At 37.7% G+C, this 24,766-nt stretch overlaps 1 protein-coding gene across 1 annotated transcript; it reads right to left on the reverse strand.

Moving 5' to 3' along the window:
- Nucleotides 1-23,203: 23,203 nt before the first annotated feature.
- On the reverse strand, nucleotides 23,204-24,148 carry LOC122803204 (olfactory receptor 2AT4-like). Its single transcript, XM_044072811.1, has one exon. It carries the CDS (start codon nucleotides 24,146-24,148, stop codon nucleotides 23,204-23,206), a length of 945 nt encoding a protein of 314 aa, XP_043928746.1.
- Nucleotides 24,149-24,766: the final 618 nt, after the last annotated feature.

Raw genomic sequence — 24,766 nt, forward strand, 5'->3', positions numbered from 1 at the left:
AAACTCAAAACATATAACCTCTGTGGGGCATGCAATATGTACTTAGTGCTATAGTGTATACTAATAGAAAGGCAACTGTGTGAGTGCACAAATTTATTCCCATGCAGCAGTACACATATGTCCATATGGGTGTGTGATTGTCATACATTTTACTACCCTGTGACTAGCTGCTGGCCCTAAATAGCCCACATCTACCTAGGCATAAATGCTATCCACAACCACCTACATTAATATGTACAGAAAACTCAGGTGACATGTATCAAGGGTAGCAGGCCTTATCACAGGGTATGCATGCATGATTACACTGACTGTCTCCATTGTCCCTGACACACTGCTCTACACATATGCACCTAGATAACCACTCATGTATACAACCATACCTTGCTGATGTCATAGGTTTTCTGTGCTGCCAAGCCATTCTGTGCCTCTCTATTGCCACCAAGTCTCCAGAGCTTAGCCACTCAGAACCCAGGAATAGAAATATACACAGTTCTGTGAGACTCCTGTCATTCTGCAACACTACTGCCAATCTAATATCATGCAAGGTACACAAACTGTGATGTGTACTCATGACACATGCCAGCATACAGCACCTGTCCTGGCATAACACTACCACACTACAAAGCTACCTGAGATGTAATATAGTCACCCTGTGCATCAGACACATATTTGCATGTCCCTGCATGGATGGCAGGGATGTGGCACTGGTATCATAACATGCACAGGGTGTGGTGTGGGGGTGCCAGAGGTCTAGGCTTTACCAAACAGTTGACAGCATGCGTCATACCTCTCAACTGTACAGATTTTTGCAGTGTGTCCAGATTTTTGCCTCATATTTGTTGGTCTGCTCCTCATAAAATGTGTGGCTTTCAGGTAAATTATTGAATATTGATGTCACTAAATAATACTAAATAAAGCCAAACATTTGAGTTTCAGACTTTATATCCTTCAGAAAATATGTAATAATGCAAAACCTATTATTCTAGCAACTTTCTAAGTTTATAGGACCAATATGTAAATTCTGTCCCTATTTTTGGGCCTTTGTCCCCCCCATTCTTTCTGGCTTTGTCCAGATTTCTTGCACTAACAGGTTGAGAGGTATGGCATGTGTGTGAGTCAGAAAGGGGTGCTGGTTATCTGGGCCATGCAGAAGTGCCTTGTGTGTCTGTTGGTGACCTGCATGTGACAGTGATGTTTGAGTCTGTGCATGTACACAGTAAGGCTTAGTGTTAGCCTTACACATGTGTATGTTGGACAGCTGTGGACCAACCATGGTAGAGTGGACAGTTCACCATATCCGGCTATGAACATGGGAACTGGCTCTGCCAGGAGTGGCACTGGTACCACCATGCCCAGGGTCAGATGTGGTACTAGTAGCTGATGGTGACTGGTGTCTGTTGTGCCTCTGTCCCCCATGGAACCACCCAGGACCATGTGCACATGGCCTAACCTGTCATAGTGTGGACAGCACACTCCCTTCTGTAGTGCTGGAGGTACTGCCACTACCTGAACGTGAGTGTTCACAGCCACGTGGACTCTCAGCAGATGGTGTTCCTGACCTACATCCATGTGTCTGCTACCCTACTCCAACTAGATGTTCCAGAACAGACAACATGTGGTGAAAGACTGACAATGTCTCACCCCACCATCTGTTCACTACATCAGTGAAATGATCCATGGCACTACCAATGTGGTGAAGGGAGTCACAGATGTCAGAATGTGCTGCATTCATAATCCTGTGCATCCATCTGGTGTTGTAGCCTAAACATGCCTGTGCCTCCATGATGGACCAAAGCATGCATTGAGTGACCTATGATGTGACATCTGTGATGGGTGATGGATTGGCAACAGTCCTCCTTAGAGCAACCCTGTCAATCTGCCTGTGTGTGACCTCACTAGCTCTCTCTCTCTCTATGGCCAGTGTCCACACTCACTGATGCCTTAGTTGCCACACTCTCCTGCCCAATGTCTCCACACTCTGACTGTCCGATATCTGTGGATTCAGGGAACTGGGTATGTGTGGGCATACTGACTGTGTGAAAATACAATTGGGGGAGTAAGTGGGATGTCAACCCAAGAGACAGATTCAGCTCCCAGAAACCCCACCTGTGCCTCTCTATGGCCACCATCATCAGAGTCCGATGACACACTGGCATCAGGTTGTGAGAGGACAGACTCCAACCCCCATGTGCACCTGTGAGGAAGAAGACAAAATGAGTACATTAGTACCTGCACTATTATGTATGGTAATCCACACACACACACACACACACACACACACACACACACACACACACACACACACACACACACATACAAGTGAGGAGCCACAACTGCATTGCACATACCACATCTTATTTCTAATCCCATGCACAAAACACAAACAGACTACAACATGCACAGATAAGACAGGCCCTTTATAACATGCACTTCAGCTATGTCCGGTTAATGTTGCCAGTACTATACACCTGTGTGATAAGTAATATGTCAGTGTACTTGATAAACCTGCACCTAAAACACAGTGCACCCATCTTAATCATACTATGCCAGTTATATTTCCACTGCCTCAGGTATGTGCCATCTTCATGTTGTGTGTGAACAGGCATCTGTGAATGATTTCCACCTGTATATCAGGCTGCATAGTCTTTCTCAAAAATAAGTGCAAACGTGTTGCTACTCCTGCAAATACACACCTGTAATTACTCATTCAATACACTTTAGCTAACCACTCCAAAACTGAACATACAGATATTGTACTCTGGCTAAGCATAACAGTTGTGCCTAGGACAAAGTGGCAGTCTTTAACATTCTTAGGCTATATATGATTCATAAAACTACAGTATCACACGTACCAGGTACAGGACCTTGGACTCCGACCACACCTGATGAACCTATGATAATGTGAGGGAGAGGTATTACCAGCAATACCAAATGTGGCATTGTCACAGGGTACTATGTAGGTATATCAACATGTACAGTGGCTAATGTGATACTACCTACATTGTTGACATTCTGAGCATTTGTGTACAACTGTGGATTAAAACAAACCGACCCCACCCTCCAATGCAGATAGACCTGACATCCATGTACTGGTATGCAGAGCCTGCCACAATGACTGATACAGTATTACAGTGATGAACACAGGAAGCTTACCTAGACACTCTTTTTATGTGGATGCTGTGGCACCCAACTCCAGGAAGTATGGAGTGATGGATGGTTGGAAGCTGGTGGTTGATCCTAGGTTTGCCAGGAATTTCTCTGTGGCCAAGAGTGGTTGTTCTGCTGTAGGCCCTCTACCGGTGGCAGCACAGTCCATGGCCACAGGTTCTGTCCTGTAGCCTTATTTCATTGACTGCTGTGATGAGGTCAGCCCACAGTGCTGCACATTGTTCACTATGTTGGAGACTCCTGGACAGCAGTATTTTATGAAGCAGTCTGAGGCCATCCAGGAAAACATTATTTTCAGTGTCTGAAAATAGTGGGTGCCTCCTTCGATACATCCTTTCTGCAAGACAACAAGAGGGGAACACATCAGCGGACCAGATACTTTATGCAGATATCCACTATGTACAGACCATGCACAACTTAAATGGCCTGCACTATCCACTGCTACCTCCCACGTCATACCCCGCAGTCTAACAACACACTATGTATGTGGCTATCACCAACATAGTAGCAATATCAGTTATGTCCCTGTGTGCTGTGACAGAGTGTGCTGTATGTCTCCACACCAATCAGTGTCTACTGTGGTGTGTCTCCTATGGACAAAGTCCCACTACTGCATCATACAGTTACTGTCAGACAAATAGATGTGTGTTATTACAAGTATATGGGGACAGTCCAGCAACACCAGTTTGCCACAATGACAGACAGCAATGCAAACCTGCTGTAGTATATCTTCCCTGTAGGTGTCATACCTGTCCAGTAAAGATGATTGTGTAATGTGTATGAGTGTCTGATATATGTGGTCCTTTTGGCACAAACATGTTGATGGCTGGCAAATGGGTGACCAATAATTGAAGGTTGTTGTCAGAATATAGAGAATCTGCCTGTCACAACCCAGACCCCTCAGAAAACACTTATGCTACAATAATATCTGTTAGTCTATTCACACTCTTAATTTGTATGATCAATATGTACACACTGTCACTGAGTATGGACCTGTCCCCCCAACTAATAATGGCAACGACCTGAATTCCTGCTGTAGGGGGTTGCCAAGTATGTTAGCCATAGCTCTCAAGTGGCTTTTTTCTCCACTATTTCTAAAATCCCAAATCTAAAAATAGTAAATGAGGGGAAAAGTAATGTGTGTTTGTACAGGGCGTTGTTAACATTGGCAGTTCTTATGGCGTACAGATGTTCATATATCCTTCTTCTAATAGTGGAGAAAAAAGCCAAAGGGGGTAATTGGCACGATAAAATAGAGGAATGTGAACTGCGATGGCAACTGCATTTAAATGCATGTGAATTACCTGGGATTAATGAACTAGCTTCTATAAAGCCCATTTTAGTTGCCAGAGCGGAGGTCTTATGAGACAAGATCATTCTTCATAATTTTGTAAGAATGTCACTTGAAATATATTTTAGTGTAACTTCACTTTAAAAATTAATTATTTGCCTAATTATAAAGGGTATATAAAGGTGCTTAATGAGTAAGACTATGTATATGATAAAGTCTGCATGTTGGCAGAAGAAAGCCCTTATACTTGGAGTCTACTTTGGTAATAAAGACTGTTCGTTTTTACCAACTGGATCTGAAACAATTTTTCGGAAGGTATATTGCTCCACACAGTGGATTTTTGTTTTTTGGTTTGAATACTTTTTATCCACTGACACATTCGTTTCGTTCAAGATATGTTAATATGCAACCATTGTTTACATAACAATAATAAAATACATGCCAAAAATAATGTTTATTGCAGAACATATGTTAATATTAAACCATAACCAATGAATAACAATAATAGAAATATATGAAGATAAGTGGTGGAGGGAGAGAAAAATACAGTCCATTAATACCATTGTGAGCTAAATACTTGACAACAGTGGTAATATGTACTCTGCAGGTCTGTCCTTTTTTATGTGTATAGATGCTCTATAGCTGCTGTAGCAAGTACATGCCTCTCAAGCTATCCACATGGGACAGTATGGGCCAGGCAGTAACACCTGCAGGTACACATCGACACAGAACACTTGCACATCAGGTAGACTTATATAACTACCAAGGTGTTCTGTGGGCTCATGTTCTGTTACTTTGCTTTTGACATTTATAATGTTGGTGACACATTGGTGACAGTTGTATTACACAACAGTAATTACATTCCATGAGAATGTAACACTTGAGAGACATGTATGTGTACAGTACAGAGAGTAAACAACTATCATGCCTTGCTTGGCAGGCTTGGGGATAGATACCAATAGCAGTGACTGCACAGGAATATGCATCAGATGTCCTAATCAACTGCAGCAACATTTGATAGTTACTCCAGACATACAGCCATACCAACATTACACATTTTACTTCTTTTTTCATTTTATTGGCAGTTGTACTTATTTCCTTCAGTTTCTACACTATTATCACATGCCTGGTAATGAGTTTAAGTGTCTGTTACATCTGTACACACAATTATATCCCCATAATATGGGCTACCTCATCCACTTATTTGTAGTTCCTGTAGAGAAAAACTCTGTTATCATACCATAACTGATTTAGTACTATTTATTACTATATGCTACTGGATTTGAACCCTGGTCTGTGTCAAAATGTACATCAAACAAACTGAGCTACTAAGTCACTCATGATTAATGGTTGACTGATATTTTCCTAGAGCTCACCTAGAAACAAGACAGGCCCTCATAATAGTTATACATTTTTATAATAGACTGCATTTACAGTTGGACACATATGCATGCATTTTCTGCAGGACAGAGATACTAGGTTAACTATAAATTACTAGATTGAATGCAGGTGTACACATGATATTGTCTGTGGGTGGAAATATCTGTGAAGTGTACACACCATTCCAGATTATTGGGTTGGCTATCTCACCTGCATACATTTGCTGACAGTATATATGCAGTCTACAGCTATTACACTGTTATACTTGCCTGCACCACCGTACTTCATAGCCTGAATGCATATAGCTGAAATGCAATGGTTAACACAAGACAATACTGATATACACAATATACAATGGGTGTTCTTGCTACATGTGTTATTGCAGAACAGGTATACTTCATTTGTTGTAACACAGCTGTGACTCTACAGTTATTGCACAGTAACCTATTTGAGCTATACCTTAAGACAGGGACTGGTCCTGTTTTGTGTTGCTCTTCAAGAACAGTTGTTATATTTGATTTCATACAGAACAGCCCTACTTAGACACAGATTGCACAAAACAGCTTTATTGCTGGTACCTTCACAGAGTTACTAATACAGTTTCACATTTTTATTACACAGCACTAGTTCTACTGCAGGTGTTGCACGGCAGCTGTAATTCCACAGTTATTGCAATTGAAACTTTATTTCATTTATATTATCAAGGTTAATGTTTCACTCTTCATTGCTTATTGCAGTACATTTGACATTGGTCACTTATTGCAGTCCAGGTATACGTTCATTACGATACAATCAAAACTGTATATACCTAATGGCAGTTAAGGCTTTACTCTTTCCTGCTTATATGACTATAGATTGCAAGTTACATCCCTGCTCACCACATTCGTGGCACAGCCTGGTCAGGTACCCCCCCATATGCCTCCACATTGCGAGCTGTCTCCTCTACAGTCATAGGGAGAGTAGCAACCATAATGCATACCTGTCTATCCAACATTCAGATTATGTATTGGTAAAAAAAATGCTAAAAGTACTTACAAACTTGTGGGGCATTCCCAGCTTGAGCTTCCTGGGCCCAGGTGTCCAGAAGATCCCCCTTCCAATGCTTAAGATCATCATAGTTGTGATGTACCGGCTTACCTGTGCAGTCGATGCCTATAGCACTAGTGAGATTGCATGCCAGCCAGTCGCAGGCCTCTGCCTTGCACTGCATGCCCTAAAACTGCTCTTGCAACAGCCGGTCATCATAGACTTTCAATAGGTGTCCAACCATGACCATAGACTCCCGAATGCCCCACCGCTGCACCTGGAAGAACGCATCCTCTCCAACACCTGCCATTGTTCCTGCACAGTTCAAACTCCAACTGTTTACACTGTATTCCCACCTATTGAGCTTAATATAGCCTATTTTCCAAACATTTAACCCACTGGGTGATTTGTAAAAATGTGGCATGCCACTTAGCACTTCACAAACCAGCTGAGCACAGCTCAGCAGTGCTTAAACTGGCAATGATTAGCAGTGCTTGGCACTCCTTAGCAGTGTGAAAACCAGCTAAGCAGAGGTATGTGGTGCCAAGTAGTGCCCAACAGTGGTAAAACAGATCTTGTTTAAGCAGTGCTTGGCATGGCTTAGCAGTGCTTAGCAGAGCTTAGCTGTGCGCAGCACATCAAGATTTAAAAATAAGTGTTATAATTTGTATTTGGAAAATAAATGCTGAATAACCCATTTGTGAATTCAAACCCTGCATCTACTCCACATAAGGCTGTTACTCTAACTATATGGCTACATGGATTTTAGAATGCTGCTATACTTTTGGATATACTGGTTTCTATTTTTAGATGTCTGGCACATGATAATTGCTGCGTGCTGCACAGTGCTGCGCAAACCTAAAAAAAATAATATATTTAACTACAATGCACTTTGACAGTGCAGGGGGTGTGTTACTCATCTGTAGACACAGTTAGTAACACACTCCCTACACTGATTCAATAACCATGTTACACGGCTCTCCCTCAGCAACCCGCCATGATTAATATGCATGGCGCACTACCAAAACTGTGTACACGGACACGGTATCTTCCGTGTAGGCTCTACACTATGTCTACATGGATTTTATTAAATCTGGGGGTATATCTTTTGAATTCTTTTCAGCTTTCAAAGTGCATCATTCATTCATAAAGCTGGGTCAAGTTAGACTTAGAATATATGTACTGCCTCAATTAAAGTTGTTACCTGTAAATTTCTACTTAGGAACTTTAGCAACCTTTCATACACAATGCCACATTTACTGAGAATGATATAAGGTCAACCATTGTGTAATCATCTTTTTTCGGGACCATAGATTCTACAATACAGCTATGACTGTTCTTATAAATTGGGTGACACAATACTTTATTTCTTCAAAGAGAACATAATGTCGGAGCAAATTTATTTTATATTTTTATCTTATTTATTTTTTTATTTTTTTATTTTACATTTGTTGACCGGGATAGTCCAACTGGATACATGTCCATATTCAGTGGAGGCCCACGGAGAAAAGCTCCAAGGTAGAGCATATAGTAAAAATCACAAAATGATTACAAGTTACATACCATTTACAGGCTCCAGTTAAACAAGCAGGTAATATAATTGTACATTTTTAAAACAGTGTTGACAAATTGACTAGGCAGTGTGACGTGATTACAGACTATATAGGAGGATCTAGTCAGGTTTTGAACAAGGACATAGCCAGTCAGTTTTAAAAGTATATCTTGAGGCTTTTTTTAACCTCTTTTAAAATTTTTCCAGTTGTGGGATAATGTACTTCCACACCTTCATGATAGCGTAGATTCACTTGAACTTCTCCAAGTTAAACTATTTAATTCCAGGGCCCACATATACTGAAACAAATCTTGACTGCACATTTACATTAAAATCTTAAAAAATGTTTATTCAGCTATTGTCACTTAGTTCATACATTACTTTTATATTATTTATTTATTTATTACCAGGTAAAACCACTACATTCAAATGATTCTTTCTGGAGGTGTTCCAAGAACAGTGTCTGTTAAATATCTTTCTATGAATTACTTAGTGTGCCAATGAAAACTGAAAGAATTAAAGTCAAAAGTACAGAATACACTATGTTGTGGATCACACCCTTAATAATCTGTGCAAAGCCATAAAAGTTGTCAAATTATGATGTGCAACATTATAATTCAATAAGCAAATCCTTTACTGGCTAAGGAGACACAAGTGAGCATTGTGCAATGATGACCATCTGATTTCTCTTTTATGTTTAAGTTAATGACTGGATAAAAGTAATATCTGCAAAAGGAGAAAATATCCATTTTTTATGGTAAAGTTTAAAGAGACAAAGATTAAAGTGGCAGTAAAGCATTTCTGTAAGTAATACCTCCAGGTTACATAGCTGTGGAGAGGAGTACAAATCACATAACTAGCCAAACTTCAAAGGAATGAAACTTTCAGTGAGTAGGGGCATGATATGTATAGCTGGTAAAGATGCTGCAGATACGTTAGCTAGTCAAGCAAAGCCAGTGCAGCAAATATTGTGACAGTAAAAAAAAAAAGACTAAAATCTCTAAATGCATGGCTGCACACCCTTTAGCCCTGCATGATCAAATGTTGGGTCAACAGGAAAACTGTTTGGAGTATGTTAAACAGAATTGGACACACCAGATTATCCTAGAAAGATGAACTATTGGTTATGGGGTGAGAAGGAGTATCTTTGCCACTCTGGGATGGAGGAAGGGGTTATGGTTGTATATGACATATCCATAGTAACAGCAGCAGTTCCATAATCATGTGATGGACTGCCATTGGCATGTTAGCATTGAAAGGGTAACTGACATTGCTCACAGGAATGTAGGTGACATCAATAATGTCACCCAGGCAAGGCATGCAAATTGTCCCAGGGGAGTTTAGCGTAATGGTTAAGGTATTTACCTTACAAACACAGGGTGCAGGGTTTGATTCTCACATGGAATAATTAGCTATATTTGAAACGACCCACTAGGGTGGTTGACCTAGTACTAATCTACAAATTTATATGACACTGCCAGCTGTTTCTCTCTAGTTTCCCTTCTCAACTCACCACCTGTGCAGTTCCAGCCACAAAGGATAGTTTTGGTGTATTCAAGTTAAAAATGGTGCAGCCAAGCAGGCTTGTTTGATACACAAAAGAAACTAACAATTGCAGCAGTAACTTGGTGAACAAGAATGCTATAGTTGCAGGAATTACATGATATGCTGGGAGGGTCTGTACCAGCTTCATATTTGTACTAGCAGTTTCATTCATTGATGAGTAAAATGTCTAGCTGATTGGTAAAACATACCGGCCAAATCATTACTATTTTATGGACACATTCTACAACTCAATAACAACATGCTTGTGAATTCCTCTCAGGTTTCTTCTCAGGTGCTCCATCATTTGCTAACATGTATAATCTATAAGAAAGCTGATCACCACTTTTGTTAACTTATTATAAATCATTGTCTATGGACTTCTGCATTCCTCTTCTTGCATTATATAATTTATAACTAATAACCTCTACATCTGTATTGCTATTTCGCTACCACACATCTGTTTTCCTCCATTCCTTTATTTATATGATATGGTAGCCCCCTTCCCTGTCCCACTCCTTTATTGCCTCCTTATTTTTATTGTATGCATCCCCTTTCATACCCATGCAATGTTTAATGTCTTATATTTAGTTGCCTCTTTAGATCTGTCCCTTTCTCATTGGATGAGATGAAGAAACCTCTCAGCTACCATTGTTTTGGAGAAGCATTCCTCTTTTTAGGCTTGGTATACCTCTAGAAAATTGAATGGTTCTTGTTTTTGAATGTATGTCTTTATTTTCAGACTTGGTTTACTCCTTCACAGAATTTTCTGAATCCCCTTCTTCACATGTGATTTTTGAAGATATTTAGTGCTTAAAAAATAACACTATATGATCAACATATTAGTGACAACAATACTGTGAATAATGAAGATACACATCTTACATCCTTGTTTTTTTTGAAGCAAACAGAAATCACCCTGTGTGTTAGAATTTTTGTAATGCAGTTCATTAATGTCTGTAGAATTTACGCTGTCTCTTTGATGATGTGTTTTTATTTTTCTATAATTTTTAGCATTTTCTTGTTTTGTAAACATGTTTCTGAGTAGTAGCTCCCATTCCTACTGATAGGGGAGGGATTATATGCCATTTGGAATTCAAGTTTTAAGCTAATTAGATGTCCAGATTTTTATTTGGATGTTCAATGGACTTTGTTTCTATTTTCAATATCCGCAGGATGAGGTATGCTCCCCTTAGAGCAGATGCCTGTGCTTGTTCTTCTTGATTACATTCCAGTCCAAATATACAGAACTTCTGCCTATTTTTAATGTTACTCCTAGATTTATTTCCATCCTCGTTACTTTTTTCATACCTCATTAACCCGTTTACATTCCAACAGCATGTGTATGTTCTTTGCTCCTTCCTGCCCACGTCTCTTTAGGTAGATATATTTATTTCTACCAATTTTCCACATTTGTACTATCGTGTAGAACCACTTATAGATTATTCTCAACTGTTTGTCCAAGCTGTGATGTGGAATCTTTGCATGTTTTTCTACCTTTAGGCCAGCTTTCCTCTTCTTATTTTTGTCCCAATCTCTGCATCTGTTTGTCTTCCAGTTTCAGTGCATTGCAATGTGTTTTTTATATCATGACCCTTTTAACTGTCAATTTCCTACATTTTTAATAGTGTCTCTCTTTTGTCAGCTCATTTCTTTCAAGCCTTCTTTTATATTTATTCCTATTTTCTTCCATGCCTTTTTATTCGGACAATCTTTAATCAATATTTTTGCTGTCTGTCCCATTTGTCTTCTTCTTTAGCTAATAAGCACATATTCCCAACTGCATATCCTATTACTCTGAAGCTATTTTTATTCCATTTCATTGTGTGTATTCTGCTTCTCATATGCCATATATATCACTTTCCATTCCTTCCATCCATTTTTTAGTCTTTGAAAATTTTTCAACATTCCCAAGTGCCTTTATACTGTCCCTGCAATCCATATCATTGAGTTCCTGCTATTTTCTCCTTTCCTTGATGTTCTAATTTTTCCACATATACAGTCCTCTATCCTTGCTTGATAATTGCCACTGAAGAGTTGTATCCAGTATTACATACATCTAAAACTTGGACTCTTCCAGTATGCCTCTTGTCTTATCTATATGAAATCTTTCATGACCACCTTTAATGGATCTTATTTTCATCTGAATTGTCTTTATCTGAATCATTTCTGTATCACATTCCGATTGTTTTACTTCACCATTAAAGGTATATGACTGAAGACATATCCTACTTTTCTGAACTCAGCTATTGTTAAAATGTTGACACGTCTGGGCAAAACATTCATCTTTCTTCTCCATTTTGTAACTTTTTCTGTTGTTTGTCCTACTTTACATTTTTTCTTCTTACTTTTTTGGCATGCCCCATACGCTTTGGGGTCTGTTTTGGCTCCTGGACCTTTCTTTCCCATCACCTATACTAACCATGATGGTCTCCTGAATGTGTTTAGGAGATACATTACTACCATTTCTCTTGTTTCTAAATATTCAGTCATGAGGTTGTAGTCATCTGTGAAAAATCTGAAGTGCTATGCCCCCTACCATTTTCTTATCAGTCCCTTTGAATCGAATCTTCTACAAGTACTTTAGTCCCAAGCACTCAAAGATTACTGTCCTGAAGCCAGGAACTTTAGTATCCTGTAGCGCTTATAGATTGCTGCTCATGCTCAAACTTGAATGTGAGTTCAGGCTAGCAGATAATGCACCTTACCATAACACATTATTTGAGATTGAGTATGGTAAGTATGGCAGCCATAGACAGGGAGTGGGAGGGTAGTTTAGAGTTGGGGAGCTGGAGAGAGATTTCTGGGTTAGGGATCAGGGATTTTATGATTATAGAGCAGAAAGGGAGTTTTAAGGGTAGGATGTGAGAGGGTGGTTTAAGGAGGGGGGTTGGTGTTTATGGTTAGGAAGAGTTCAGGGAATTGAGGTTTATGGAGAATGTTTGGAGTTTTAGGTTTTGGGAGTGATTGGAGATTTTTGGTTTAGGGAAGGAGGGTGGTGTCATATGATTAAGGAATGGGGAACCTGGTTTTGGAATTGCATGGGAGTTTTAGGATCAGAGTTGAGGCTCTGGTAGTGCCATACAGATTAACATGGTTGGCTGTTAGCAGGGCTAAATTGTTAGATAAGATAAAGCTAGTGGGAGTTAGATCCCTTGCATTTTCAAGCAAGTGGCAATGAGCAAGTATGTCTTAAGCTAATAGCATTTGAGCAGTTGTAGTAGTCCCCTTTAAATCCTTTGTAACCTTTGTTGCTTGTGTTTCCATGACTAATAAAACAGGTTCAGGGAAAGTGGGAATCCCTGACTTATCCCTCTCCTAATCATTACCTCCCTCGATTGTTGCTTGTTGATAAGTATCACAGCTGAGGGATATTGCTATAGTGCTTTAATCCTACCTCACTTCTCTTTTTGATGCAATAGATTACTTCAGCAACATGTTTTTATTTCTCTTAGAGTTATACTTGAAGAGTAGCAGTGCCCACTAGATGCTCAATGAAGTTAAGCTTTCCATTATGGCTATATATTGGTAAAACCATTTCCACCCTGCTGGCTAATACTTTTACCCAGATTTTGATGTTTGCATTTATTACTGAGCTTAAAGTTTCCTGTGTTTATTATGACATTTTTCTACTGAGGCAACAGTTTTATTTCTCCTTACTCAACAATTATGACATTTTTTTTGTTTTGCATCAATTAAAAGACCATTCTAGCTCTCCTTACTTTATTCTACATGATTTTATAATATTTTATGGGATTCTGTTCAGCACTACTATTTTTCTTCTATTAAGGACATATATTGCGTTTTTGACTTCTGTCTGTGTTATTTCTTGGTTCAGCTCACACCTTTTATTTTCAATTAATATCTTCAAGACCCAAGTATCATCTTTTCACTAAGTACACTTTGCGTTCTCTTTCTTTAAGCTTTCTCTTTTCTGTGCTATCTCTTCTTTTTAAACATGCTTACTTTTTTTTCTCTTTCCTTCTTCAATTCTCTGTACAAAGGCCATTTCTGCCTGTTCTCCTTGGCCCCATCAAAATTCATTCCCTCTTGCAATTTCTGCTTAAGTCGCTGCTTCTTCCTCCAGTTTAGATTCACATTTCAGTTTTACTTTTAGTACCTTCCATGAATTATATATACCCATTTCTCTTTCTGCCTGTACTAATTGTAACTGCTTCTACTTCCTGTAGCTCCCTACACATATTCCTCATTACCCTTCTAGATTCCTGCATTGTGTGCCCTCCATTTTTGCATTTTTCCACTGTAACAAATGACTTCCATTTTGGCTCCTGTAATGATTCTCACACATTCCTCCTTAACTATATCTCCACTTTCTACTGCTCTCCATTTGGCTTCCTTCCATCTCTTCTCCCCATTTTCAGTTATGTTTCTTCTACTTTTTAAGACTACTAGATCATAGTCTGAAACCACATGTGCTGCCTAAAGAGGCCTTCTTCATTCCTTTTATAACGTTACCGCCTACCAGAAGCACATGTAGTCCTTGTCCTTTGTCTCATGAATGTATATGGCTTTAGGTCTTTCTTTTACGAGTTCTTCCTTTTCCATTTCCTCCATCCATTTCACCTGTCTCACCATGCTGATTCTTTTTCCTACTACATTCTTCCCTCTTCCCTACCCTCATCTTATCTTAGCATTAATCCAGAAACATGGTAAAAATTGATACAAATGGATAAAGACAAGGTGGTAGGTGACACATTTTCAATCCTTACAAACAAGTCCTTTAGAAGTCAGGGTACTATAAAAAATATAATCGATACATTTCAGTAGAATGGACAAAGAAAATAAACTTCTGAAATGTAACACAAAATAAGAAGAATTTATGGAAATGCATTATTTGCTGTCTACATAGTAAATAATGTTAATAGGCAGACAGTATAAAGGTGATTCAAAATAAACAGTGCTATATTTTACATCTTTGTTCAGATCAAATAGTATAATTCATCATATGGCAATGTTTGTTTATTTGGCCAGGAAAACATTACCCCTCAAACAATGGACAACTTAATTTGGACAAAGATGTACTGAAAATTAAACACATTCAATAAAGGGAAATATTTTCAGACCATTTTTTTTTTCTCAGCTGCATCCGTAACATTGTAAAACATCACAGCAATAGCTGTATTTAGCTTAGATGTGAATTACACAGACATTATGCATCTGGGAGAGATATTCTATATCACTTTAGGAGTCTTACATCAGGTCAGGTATGTTAAAGGTTGATGAGCTCATTTATCTGCTCAGTATTTAATGGATGAGCATTCAATCTACAGCAGGCTTAAAGAAGCCATAGTTGTGGGGGAGGAAATGTTTAATTTACAAATATTATAGAGAAAGGAGCAAATGCTTTAAAAATGTGCAGGAATGTGCCAGCTGGGAAATGGAAAAGATAAACATTTTTAATGTTTAATTGGGTGGTAATACTAAAAAACATAAATGCATGGTAGGAGGCATAACTAAATAAAAGGCAACTTGGGACAGCTCCCAATGTATGCTGTGTAAAACAGGACTAATGACAAGGTAGAAACAAGACACAAGAAACTGATGAAGAAAAAAGTTTTAGGACTTTATGCTAAATGAAGATTATATGCAGTGATCAGTATGTGATTGTTTCTTGAAGAAAAACAATATCCGAGCATTACTGGAGCATCATTCAAAAGACTAAAAAGAGTGTAGAGAAAAAAAAGAATTGCCCCAATTCTGTCCACAAGACAGAAGACCCAAGTCTTTGTATGGTGCACTGTATGCAGCTTAGATTCTGAGGAACTGCAGGATCTCAAAAGTTATCTTTGTCTGTAAATGAGAAACTTGAAAAAAAGTTTTATAACTTATATTTTGGAAAATTCATGACAGAAGGTAACCAGTATACAGGAGATAGAGGATTATTATCAGGCTATAACTGTTAATACTGTCTGAGTGGCAATCGTGGATTAGAGTAATGAATTACTGAAGGAGGGAAAAAGAAAATTACAAAAGGCATGAATTCTTAATATTATTGTATTATAATGAAAATTATAATGAGAAATGTGAAGAAGATAAATGTAAATTACAAAACAAGGGCTGTTAACTCTGTTAACCCACAGGAAACATTTTTATTCAACTAGTCAATTACTATATGCAGTTTATTAACTCAATAAAGTTATGGGATCTCTCTCTCTGAACTTATTTTCACTATTAAACTGAAGCTTACTGGCACCTTTACATTTGCCTATCATTTCTGACCTGTGAAACTTGCTGTGAATCAAGGTATTTCTTTTTAGATTAATTTCTGTTTCTTGGGTATACTATGATACATCTCTTATCAGCATGCTCGTGAACTGTAGAAATCATTTCCAAGTGATTCTCACTTTATGGCAAGTCAGTTAAATATATTTTCACAACAAATATTTTTGGTATTAATAGGAATACACAGCATCTTAATATGATGTCTCTGACTGAGTCAGTAACTTTTCATTCGGTAAGGGCACTGAAACCGGGTTAGTAACTTTTCAGTCGGTAAGGGCACTGAAATTGTCATATAGTTCAAGTAGCTTTGATATGGCTGGGTCTGTCTCTGTTATTCAGTCTGCATATGAATGGGGTCTTGGAAAATTCTTAGCTATTTTCTTAAATTGCTACAGAATCAATACTCTAATAAGGGAAGGCAGAAAAAAATTACAATGTTGCATTTATTCTTACTCTCTGACATAGCTCTCAGCAATCCACCTTCAAAATGTGGAACAATGATTCCAATAATGTAGAACAAATAGGCAAAATGTAGATCTATTACTAATGACTTCAACCAGGAAGCTCATAACATTGTTATTAACTGTTTCCTAATAATTAAAATGATTTATTTTAATGAATTAATATGATTTGTTATTAGTACCATGGATGTATGTTAAAATAATTCTTAGCAATGAATGATTGTCAAACATTTTCACAATAGAACAATGTGGAACTGAATTTGTAAGCTCTGAATAAGAAACATTCCTCATAATGAGATACAATTGAGAGATATGTTCTGGAATACACTCAATTATTACAGGCAAATACATTTCAGATGACCAAAAAATAAAAACTACTGTTAAGACAATATATATTTTATTCATTCATTCATCCATTCATGTATCCATCCATCCATCCATCCATCCATCCATCCATCCATCCATCCATCCATCCATCTATCCATCCATCCATACATCTATCCATTCATCCCATTTTTTAAATCATTTGTCTTGGTAGAGTCATGTGATATCAAGCATGATAGACTAGCCTTCCTTATAAGCAGCAACAATCTGAAGCTCATCTTGTAAAATCAGTTATTCTCAGGTGAGTAAGAGACATAATCCCTCCATCATGTTGTATGTGTATCCCAAAGCATCCTGTCAGTGGATTGCACCTGCTAAACCTCCTGAAGTCAACACCCAGGAGGTGTCCAAGCTGCATCATCTTATTCATGTCTGCCCTGAGGAACATTGCATGTCCTCCTGAACTGTTGAGCTATGTATACTCTGTAAAGAAACTTTAATTATGCTACTTAGCTCTAAGATTTCATTATTTTGTCAATACCCAAAAGTCTATGTAAGGACTGTGATGCAGACATACTTCTAAATTCATAGCTTCATCCTATGACTGTTCTCACTTCAGCATCCCAGTCTGGTGAAAACACTGCAGTGCTCCCCAGCTGAATCCAGCCTCTATTCAACCTATCATTCTTCTTGACCTTTATTTATTAACAGTAGCAAACCTAGGGTGAGTCAATGGGGACAGTCACCCTGGGGATAAAGTGTTAGGAGACATTATTGGTAGAAGACTACCTTTCTTCAGGTGGCCGCGGTGGTGCAGCAGTTAGCATTGTCACCTCACAGCAAGAGGTTCTCTGGTTCGATTCTTGGCTTGGGTGCCTTTTGTGTGGAGTTTGCATATCCTCCCTGCAGTCACATGGGTTTCCTCTGGTTCTATGGTTTCCTCCCACACTCCAAAGGCATGCAGTCAGTGGACTGAGCACTCTAAATTGGCTGTAGGGGAGAGTATGTGCATGAGTGTTTAGTATGACTACTGTGACAAGGGTTAGCCACCTGGTAGTGTTAACCTTGGCTCGAGATAATTGTCACTGTGGAAGTGACACCCTGACCCCACGTGCAAAAGGGGTTGAGGATGGATGGATGGATGGGCTTCAGTACATTGGAAAGATGGTAGATGCATTTAGAACTGAAGAACTAAAGTTCTTAAGTGACAGAAACTGAGGTGGATAGTGTAGCTGTTTTATCAGTTTGCTGCAGCTTAAAAAAGAGAGAAGAGGATTTTTTTTGCTTATCATGTTAACAGAAGAGATTTTTATTTAGTTAGTCAAATGTTTTTTTCCTCTTCAGCTTAAACTTTAGAACAGAAACAAATTGTGGGATGGTCCTGGGTGCAAGTATAGCTATCTACACCACTGCTCATTAACATGACCCTAAGATATTTAAATTCCTCTGTTTAAAGTAGGTACTCCACACACACACACACACACACACACACACACACACACACACACACACACACACACACACACACACACCTTTATCTGCAGAGAGAAATCCAGTATTTTCTGGGAATCACCCATAATTTCTGCTTTAAAGTTATTGAATTTCATCCATCAACTTAGCAGGGGAGTGCAAATCAGTGCAGTACACACTGAAGATAGCTTTCATTTCTGGTTAAGACAACATCATTTGCAAACAACAAACATGCAACCAAGCCATCCTGAGGCTGGTTACTGTACTGAGTTATCTAACATGTTCTTTTAATCAGTCACCACAACTGGAACATCTCTACATAAAACTGATTAAAGTCAAATTACTATATACTGTTCAGAGATCCATGTTATTTGTCCCTCATGTACTTCTAAACTGTTAAACCTCAAATCTCCTCCCTTTTCTGGTTTGCAGTATCACTTTTATAGCAGTCCTCAGCCTCTCACAATTTCAACTACATTTCAATGTAACTTCAGCATTCCTCAATATTCACACATGTCCAGCAACAGAATCTGAAATCTGCTATTAGTCACCGTTTAGACTCAGTTCTCACCAGGTAAGCTCACCACTTCAGTAAAGCACCATCTCACAGCATATACTCAATGTTTATGCTTCAGGAGGGATAACTTAAGTGTAAAAAGGCTTTTATAAAACTGGCAGTGGACACAGGAGACAAATAACTGTACAACTGCATATGTCATAAAAATGTTTTATTACTTCATATAAAACTACGAATGATGGCTCAGTAATTGTTGGAATAAACAGTGAATCTTAGATTTCATTTCACATACTTTCATGAAGATAATGGTCACACTGTGCAGTATAGTAAATCCTCTCAATAGATTAAAAGCTGAGTATAGTATGCACTTTTAAATGAGCAAATACTCTAAAAAGGTGCAGGAGAGTGCCAACTGAGAATTGGAGAAGATACCTTCTTGCAATCCTGGTCACAAAGCAACACAATCCCAGAACAGGACTAATGTGAAAGTCACAGTGATGATCAGAATGCACAGCACATGATCAGCAAACTGAGCAAAAAAAGTTTGCCATTTTGATTCCTTACAGTTTTGCCTTATAGCATGTGATTAATCTAGAGACACTTCAAATATTTTTCTCAGTCTTCACAGAGTAATGTATTATGAGACATTCTGAAATAACAGGTAATAAATGACCACAGAAATTATTGTCTTAAACCTAACAGAAGCCCATGATTGCCATCACCATTAGTGGGTATTTACAGAAACTTCTCCAACACAAGCTGTTTTGTGGCAGCAATCTTCTGGAGTAAACAGTGGCATTTCAACCACAGTTTTATTATTATAAATGACCCGAAACAAGAACTGTGGTGGTGGTGCTGCGGTAGCCTTGTCATCTCACAGTAAGACGTTGTCCTGTTCGATTCTCAGCTAGAGCGTCTACTGTGTGGAGACATGCGTGAATAGGCGTGCCTTCATTGAAGGTTGTGCATCAGGGCTGGCAACTTGGCACGTAAAAATCTACTGCCAATCATTAGCAGACCGGAGTTCTGCTGTGGCGACCCCTAACCAGGAAAAGCTGAAAGACACAATAACAACAACATGACCCAAAACAATATGGATAGTTACTTACATGGCACTGAACATGTCTCATATTATAGTTATGACTACTGATAAAAGTCTAAATGTGTAAGTTAACTGGTGTGAAATGGAAGTTAGCCATGCATGCACACCTTCAGACTCTCTAATGTGCTGTAAGAGTAATGTGCTCTGATGTGGTGGTTCCACATCTTATGCATGATGGTGTTGAAAACAAGACAAGAGGAGTAGGTGTGAGTGGGTCTGTAAAAAATATACAAGTCCCAGGGTATGATGCACTGAAAGGGGGGGGGTTCTATTTTAATATAATTTCTGATAGGAACAAGGTATGAAAAGAACAGGTAGGTGGAGAAGACCTCCATTTTGACCTTTGAAAGTGGATATGAGAATAGAAAATGACCTGAATAGGGGTGATTGCCTTTATTATGACTGAAACAGATTTTAAGCTAGTTCTTTAACATATTATTTCCTGCCAGAGGATAAGAAGAAGAATGGTCAGGGCATGACTGTGGAGTGACAGCAGAGAAGACATGGAGCACTAACTTTTAAAAGTAACATGATCGATTGTCTGGTCACCAGGAAGGGAATAGGTGGGATTGGTTTTTAAAGCAATATGACTTGGAGACTCTCATTAAGAGAAGACAGGAGAGGGCTTGCTTTAAATCAGTGTAAGTGTGAATGATAAGGGAGGCTGTGGGAAGACAGATTGTTGCTGAAAGTAGTAAGATCAAGAAATGACAAAGAAAGAAGAATTTCATCAGGAATTTCTCTGCTGCAGAAGAGGCAGCATAAAGAAAACAAGTTTATTTAGCTGTGAAAATTTAGGCGATCCAGTACCTGATGGATCCAGCTTTCATTATGCTGCCTCCACTGTGAAAACGGATTCTGCATTATTCCCAAAGAATGATTTCAAACTTTTATGTCTATTGCTCTCTCACTTTATGTCTGTTAACTGGTGTTGTACTAGACACTGACATTAACAATTTGCAACCAACATATTGTGTTATTCCTTTCATTGTATTAGTCATTATTATTTGTATTGTTTTACTAGTCAATCATTTATAAGGTAACTGCTACAGAAATAATGCAATTAAGATTATTCCAACAAAAATTAAATATGCAGCAAATAATTATTGAATAAATATTATATAAAAAACATAGCTGAATAATAATTTGGGAAAGACTAGCTAGAAAACTTCAGTGTAAGACATTTCTGACTAGCTGCATGGAGTAGAGTTAGAGAACCTTATTTACGCCCCCATTTGACTTGGGTTCTGTAATCAACATGGATGCTTAAGGAGTCAGCTGGGAAAGCACATGATTAAGAGTCATGGTTGCATACCTCTTACAGGAAGGACGTTGAGGGGCATGTCATGGGTGTATCTCCTGTTACTGGATCCCTTTTTAAACTCATGGATCTATCAGTAGCCATCTTCTTGAAATAGTAAGGTGAGAGATGCCTAAGGGACTTTATCACTCATTAAGTAATAGTCTCAGACTGGAAGTACGCATGCCAATCCTGTGTGCTGTTCCAGTAAAGTAGGTGAAGTCACGGTAAGCCTCAAAAAATACCATGATGGTGACACTGTTAATGGCCACACTTTGATTGTCTCTTACTCAGTGGAAAGCCAGTTTCTGGCAGGTACATGGGATACACACAACACACACACACACACACAGACACACACACACCACACACACACACACACACACACACACACACACACACACACACACACACACACACACACACACTAAGAGAAGGCAGCTCAATCATTATTGTGCAAATGCTTCCCCAGATGACAAGAGTGTGAAAACTTTACATTAAGTGGACTCTGTAAGGTAGAACAAGGATAATATGAGATACGGCCTCATGTTATAACAGTATCAGATTTCTAGATGCAGAAAAGAGAAATTTAATGACTGGGATCACATCCACTAAACAAGTGTTGTGACCTCCTGAACTTCATTTGGAGATAGACAAAATTGGGCCACATTTGGAGATGTGGTTGATAGTACAAATTTAATTTACGTCTGTCAATTTCATTCTCGCTAGTAGAAAAATGTTGTATACAGGTGCTCTAGAAGCCATTTTGGTAAGTCATTAGTGCCAGGAAAACGTATTTGTTTTAGATGGGAAAATGATGTCGTCCTTCATTATGCTACCAGACATAAGGATTAGTGAACTTATGTTTGATGCAGATTAATTTTGGAAATAATTAACTTTTAATTCAATCAGTGTTAGTTTAAAATATATTAAATTTGAGTTTTGTTGAGGACTAGAAAATAATTCTGCTCAAATTTACAAAAAGCCCTGTGCATATTTAAATTGAACAATAGAGATCACCTTGAATGAATGACAACAGGATCAATTAGATGCAAACATTTCATACTTATAATGGATATCCGTTTCAAGAAAACACAGTGATGTTTAATTATATTATATAAACTTTAAAACAGTTCCCTTCACTTCTCTGTTTCTCAAATTAGAAGATTCAATGTCGGAGTTAATAGTCTAAAGCTAATTGTGCCAATAACATGGAAATCATCAGAAGTGTCGTTTGTCTGGTGTGAAACATATGTCATAATAAACATAATAAATTAATACAATCATGATATGAGAGCTACATGATGACTAAGCTTTGTTGTATTCTTCTGTTAAGCTGATCTGAAAAATAGCAATAAGTATTTTAATACATAATAGAGTAAAAGGAAAAAAAAGATAGAAATGATACAATCATGGCAAAAGAGAACCCAAGAAAAACATTTGTAATAATGTTTAACTAAAGTATCCAAATATTGGTTATAAGCTTTATTACAGTTTCTTCCACTTCTCTGTTTCTCAAAGTATAAATTAGAGGTTTCAATGTTGAAGTTAATATTGCAAAGCAAATTGTACCAATAACATGAAAAGCATCAGAAATTTTGTCTGTCTGGTCAGAAACATATGTCATAATAATCAAACACATTAAATTAATACAACCATGATATGCGAGCTACATGTTGACTAAACTTTGTTGCGTTCTTCTGTTGAGCCGATCTGAAAAATAGCAATACATATTTTAATATATAACAGAGCTAAAAGGAAAAAAGACAGAAATTATACAAGCATGACACAAGAGAACCCAAGAAAAACATCCATAATAATGTTTAACTATAGCATATAAATATTGTTTATAAGCTTTATAACTGTTTCTTTTACTTCTCTGTTTCTTAAAGTATAAATTAGAGGATTCAGTGTTGGAGTTAATATTGTAAAGCAAATTGTGCCAATAACATGAAAATCATCAGAAATATTGTCTGTCTGGTATGTAACATATGCCACAATACTTGAAACATAATAAATTAAGACTACCATGATATGAGAACTACATGTTGACAAAGCTTTGATGCGTTCTTCTGTTGAGCCAATCTGAAACACAGCAATAAGTATTTTAATATATGAGAAAATAACAAGAAATAAAGGAAGAAACGATACAATCATAGCACAAGAGAACCCAAGATAAACATGTGCAGTGATATCTGTGCAAGCTAATTTAATGACATATACATGTTCACAGAAACAGTGATGAATTTCATTTGGCCCACAGAATGGTAATTGTGCTGCCAAAACTGTAACTGGAATGATAATAATGAATGGTAAAATCCAAGTGACTGCAGCCAATAAAATGTTAACCTTATTGGTCATAATATTTCTATAATGCATTGGGTTGCAAATAGCAACATAGCGATCATATGCCATAACTACAAGTAGAAAAGCTTCACCAGATCCCAAACTATGCAGAAAGCACAATTGTACAAAACAGAAATGAAAATAAATAATTTTAGAATCCACAACAAACAGAGCTAACATTTTTGGTATAGTAGTTGTTGTAAAAAATATGTCAGTAATCGCAAGATTGCAAAGAAAAAAGTACATTGGTGTATGCAATTTTCTGTTGGTTATTGCTGCTACAAGAATCAGGCTGTTACCAATAATTAGGATCAAGTAAACAAACAAAAACATAATGAAGAACAGAATGTAATAATTATGAAGCTGTGGAAAACCAACAAAAGTAAACTCTGTTACTACAGAGTTACTCAAATTATGCATTTCCATAGCAGCAGGTTTCAGAGCTGAAAAAATGCAATTTTTTACTATAGAAAACACATTTTCTCATTCTATGATTTTTTAAACAACATACATAGTTATATGTTACACTTATCTACTCTAACATCTCAACAATCTATTAAATATTCTGTAGAGATTTATGTTGCTGTCTTCTGAATGCAACATTAAGAATAAAACACCTCAATAATTTTTAGAAGTTTGTTTGATTTTCAGATATTCTGTATGCTGTACATTTCAACTTAATTCAAGGCTACTCATTCTTGAAGACAGTATAGTTCAAACATGAAAGGTCTTGAGAGCAAGCAATATTTACAAGACAAATTGCTACATACTCTTCAAAGTCATCGTATTAGTTATTGTAGTCTCCCTGTATATGCCAGAGTTAGAAATCATACCTCGATGCAATCATATCTGAAAAGAAAAGTAGCATATTAAATTGTACAGTACACAGAAATCTGATGTCTTATTAAATGCAGATAATAAGCATCATACTTTATTTTCCTTCAGGTGACATAAAAAACATGAAAAATATGTAATTCTTTTAACCCTCTTAAATTAATTGCTTGACTAATGTTAAAGACAAGTAAATGCTTTGTCCAAACCAAT

This window comes from Protopterus annectens, chromosome 5.part1 (assembly GCF_019279795.1).
Source record: "Protopterus annectens isolate FY-2018-M chromosome 5.part1, PAN1.0, whole genome shotgun sequence".
NCBI lineage: Eukaryota > Metazoa > Chordata > Ceratodontiformes > Protopteridae > Protopterus > Protopterus annectens.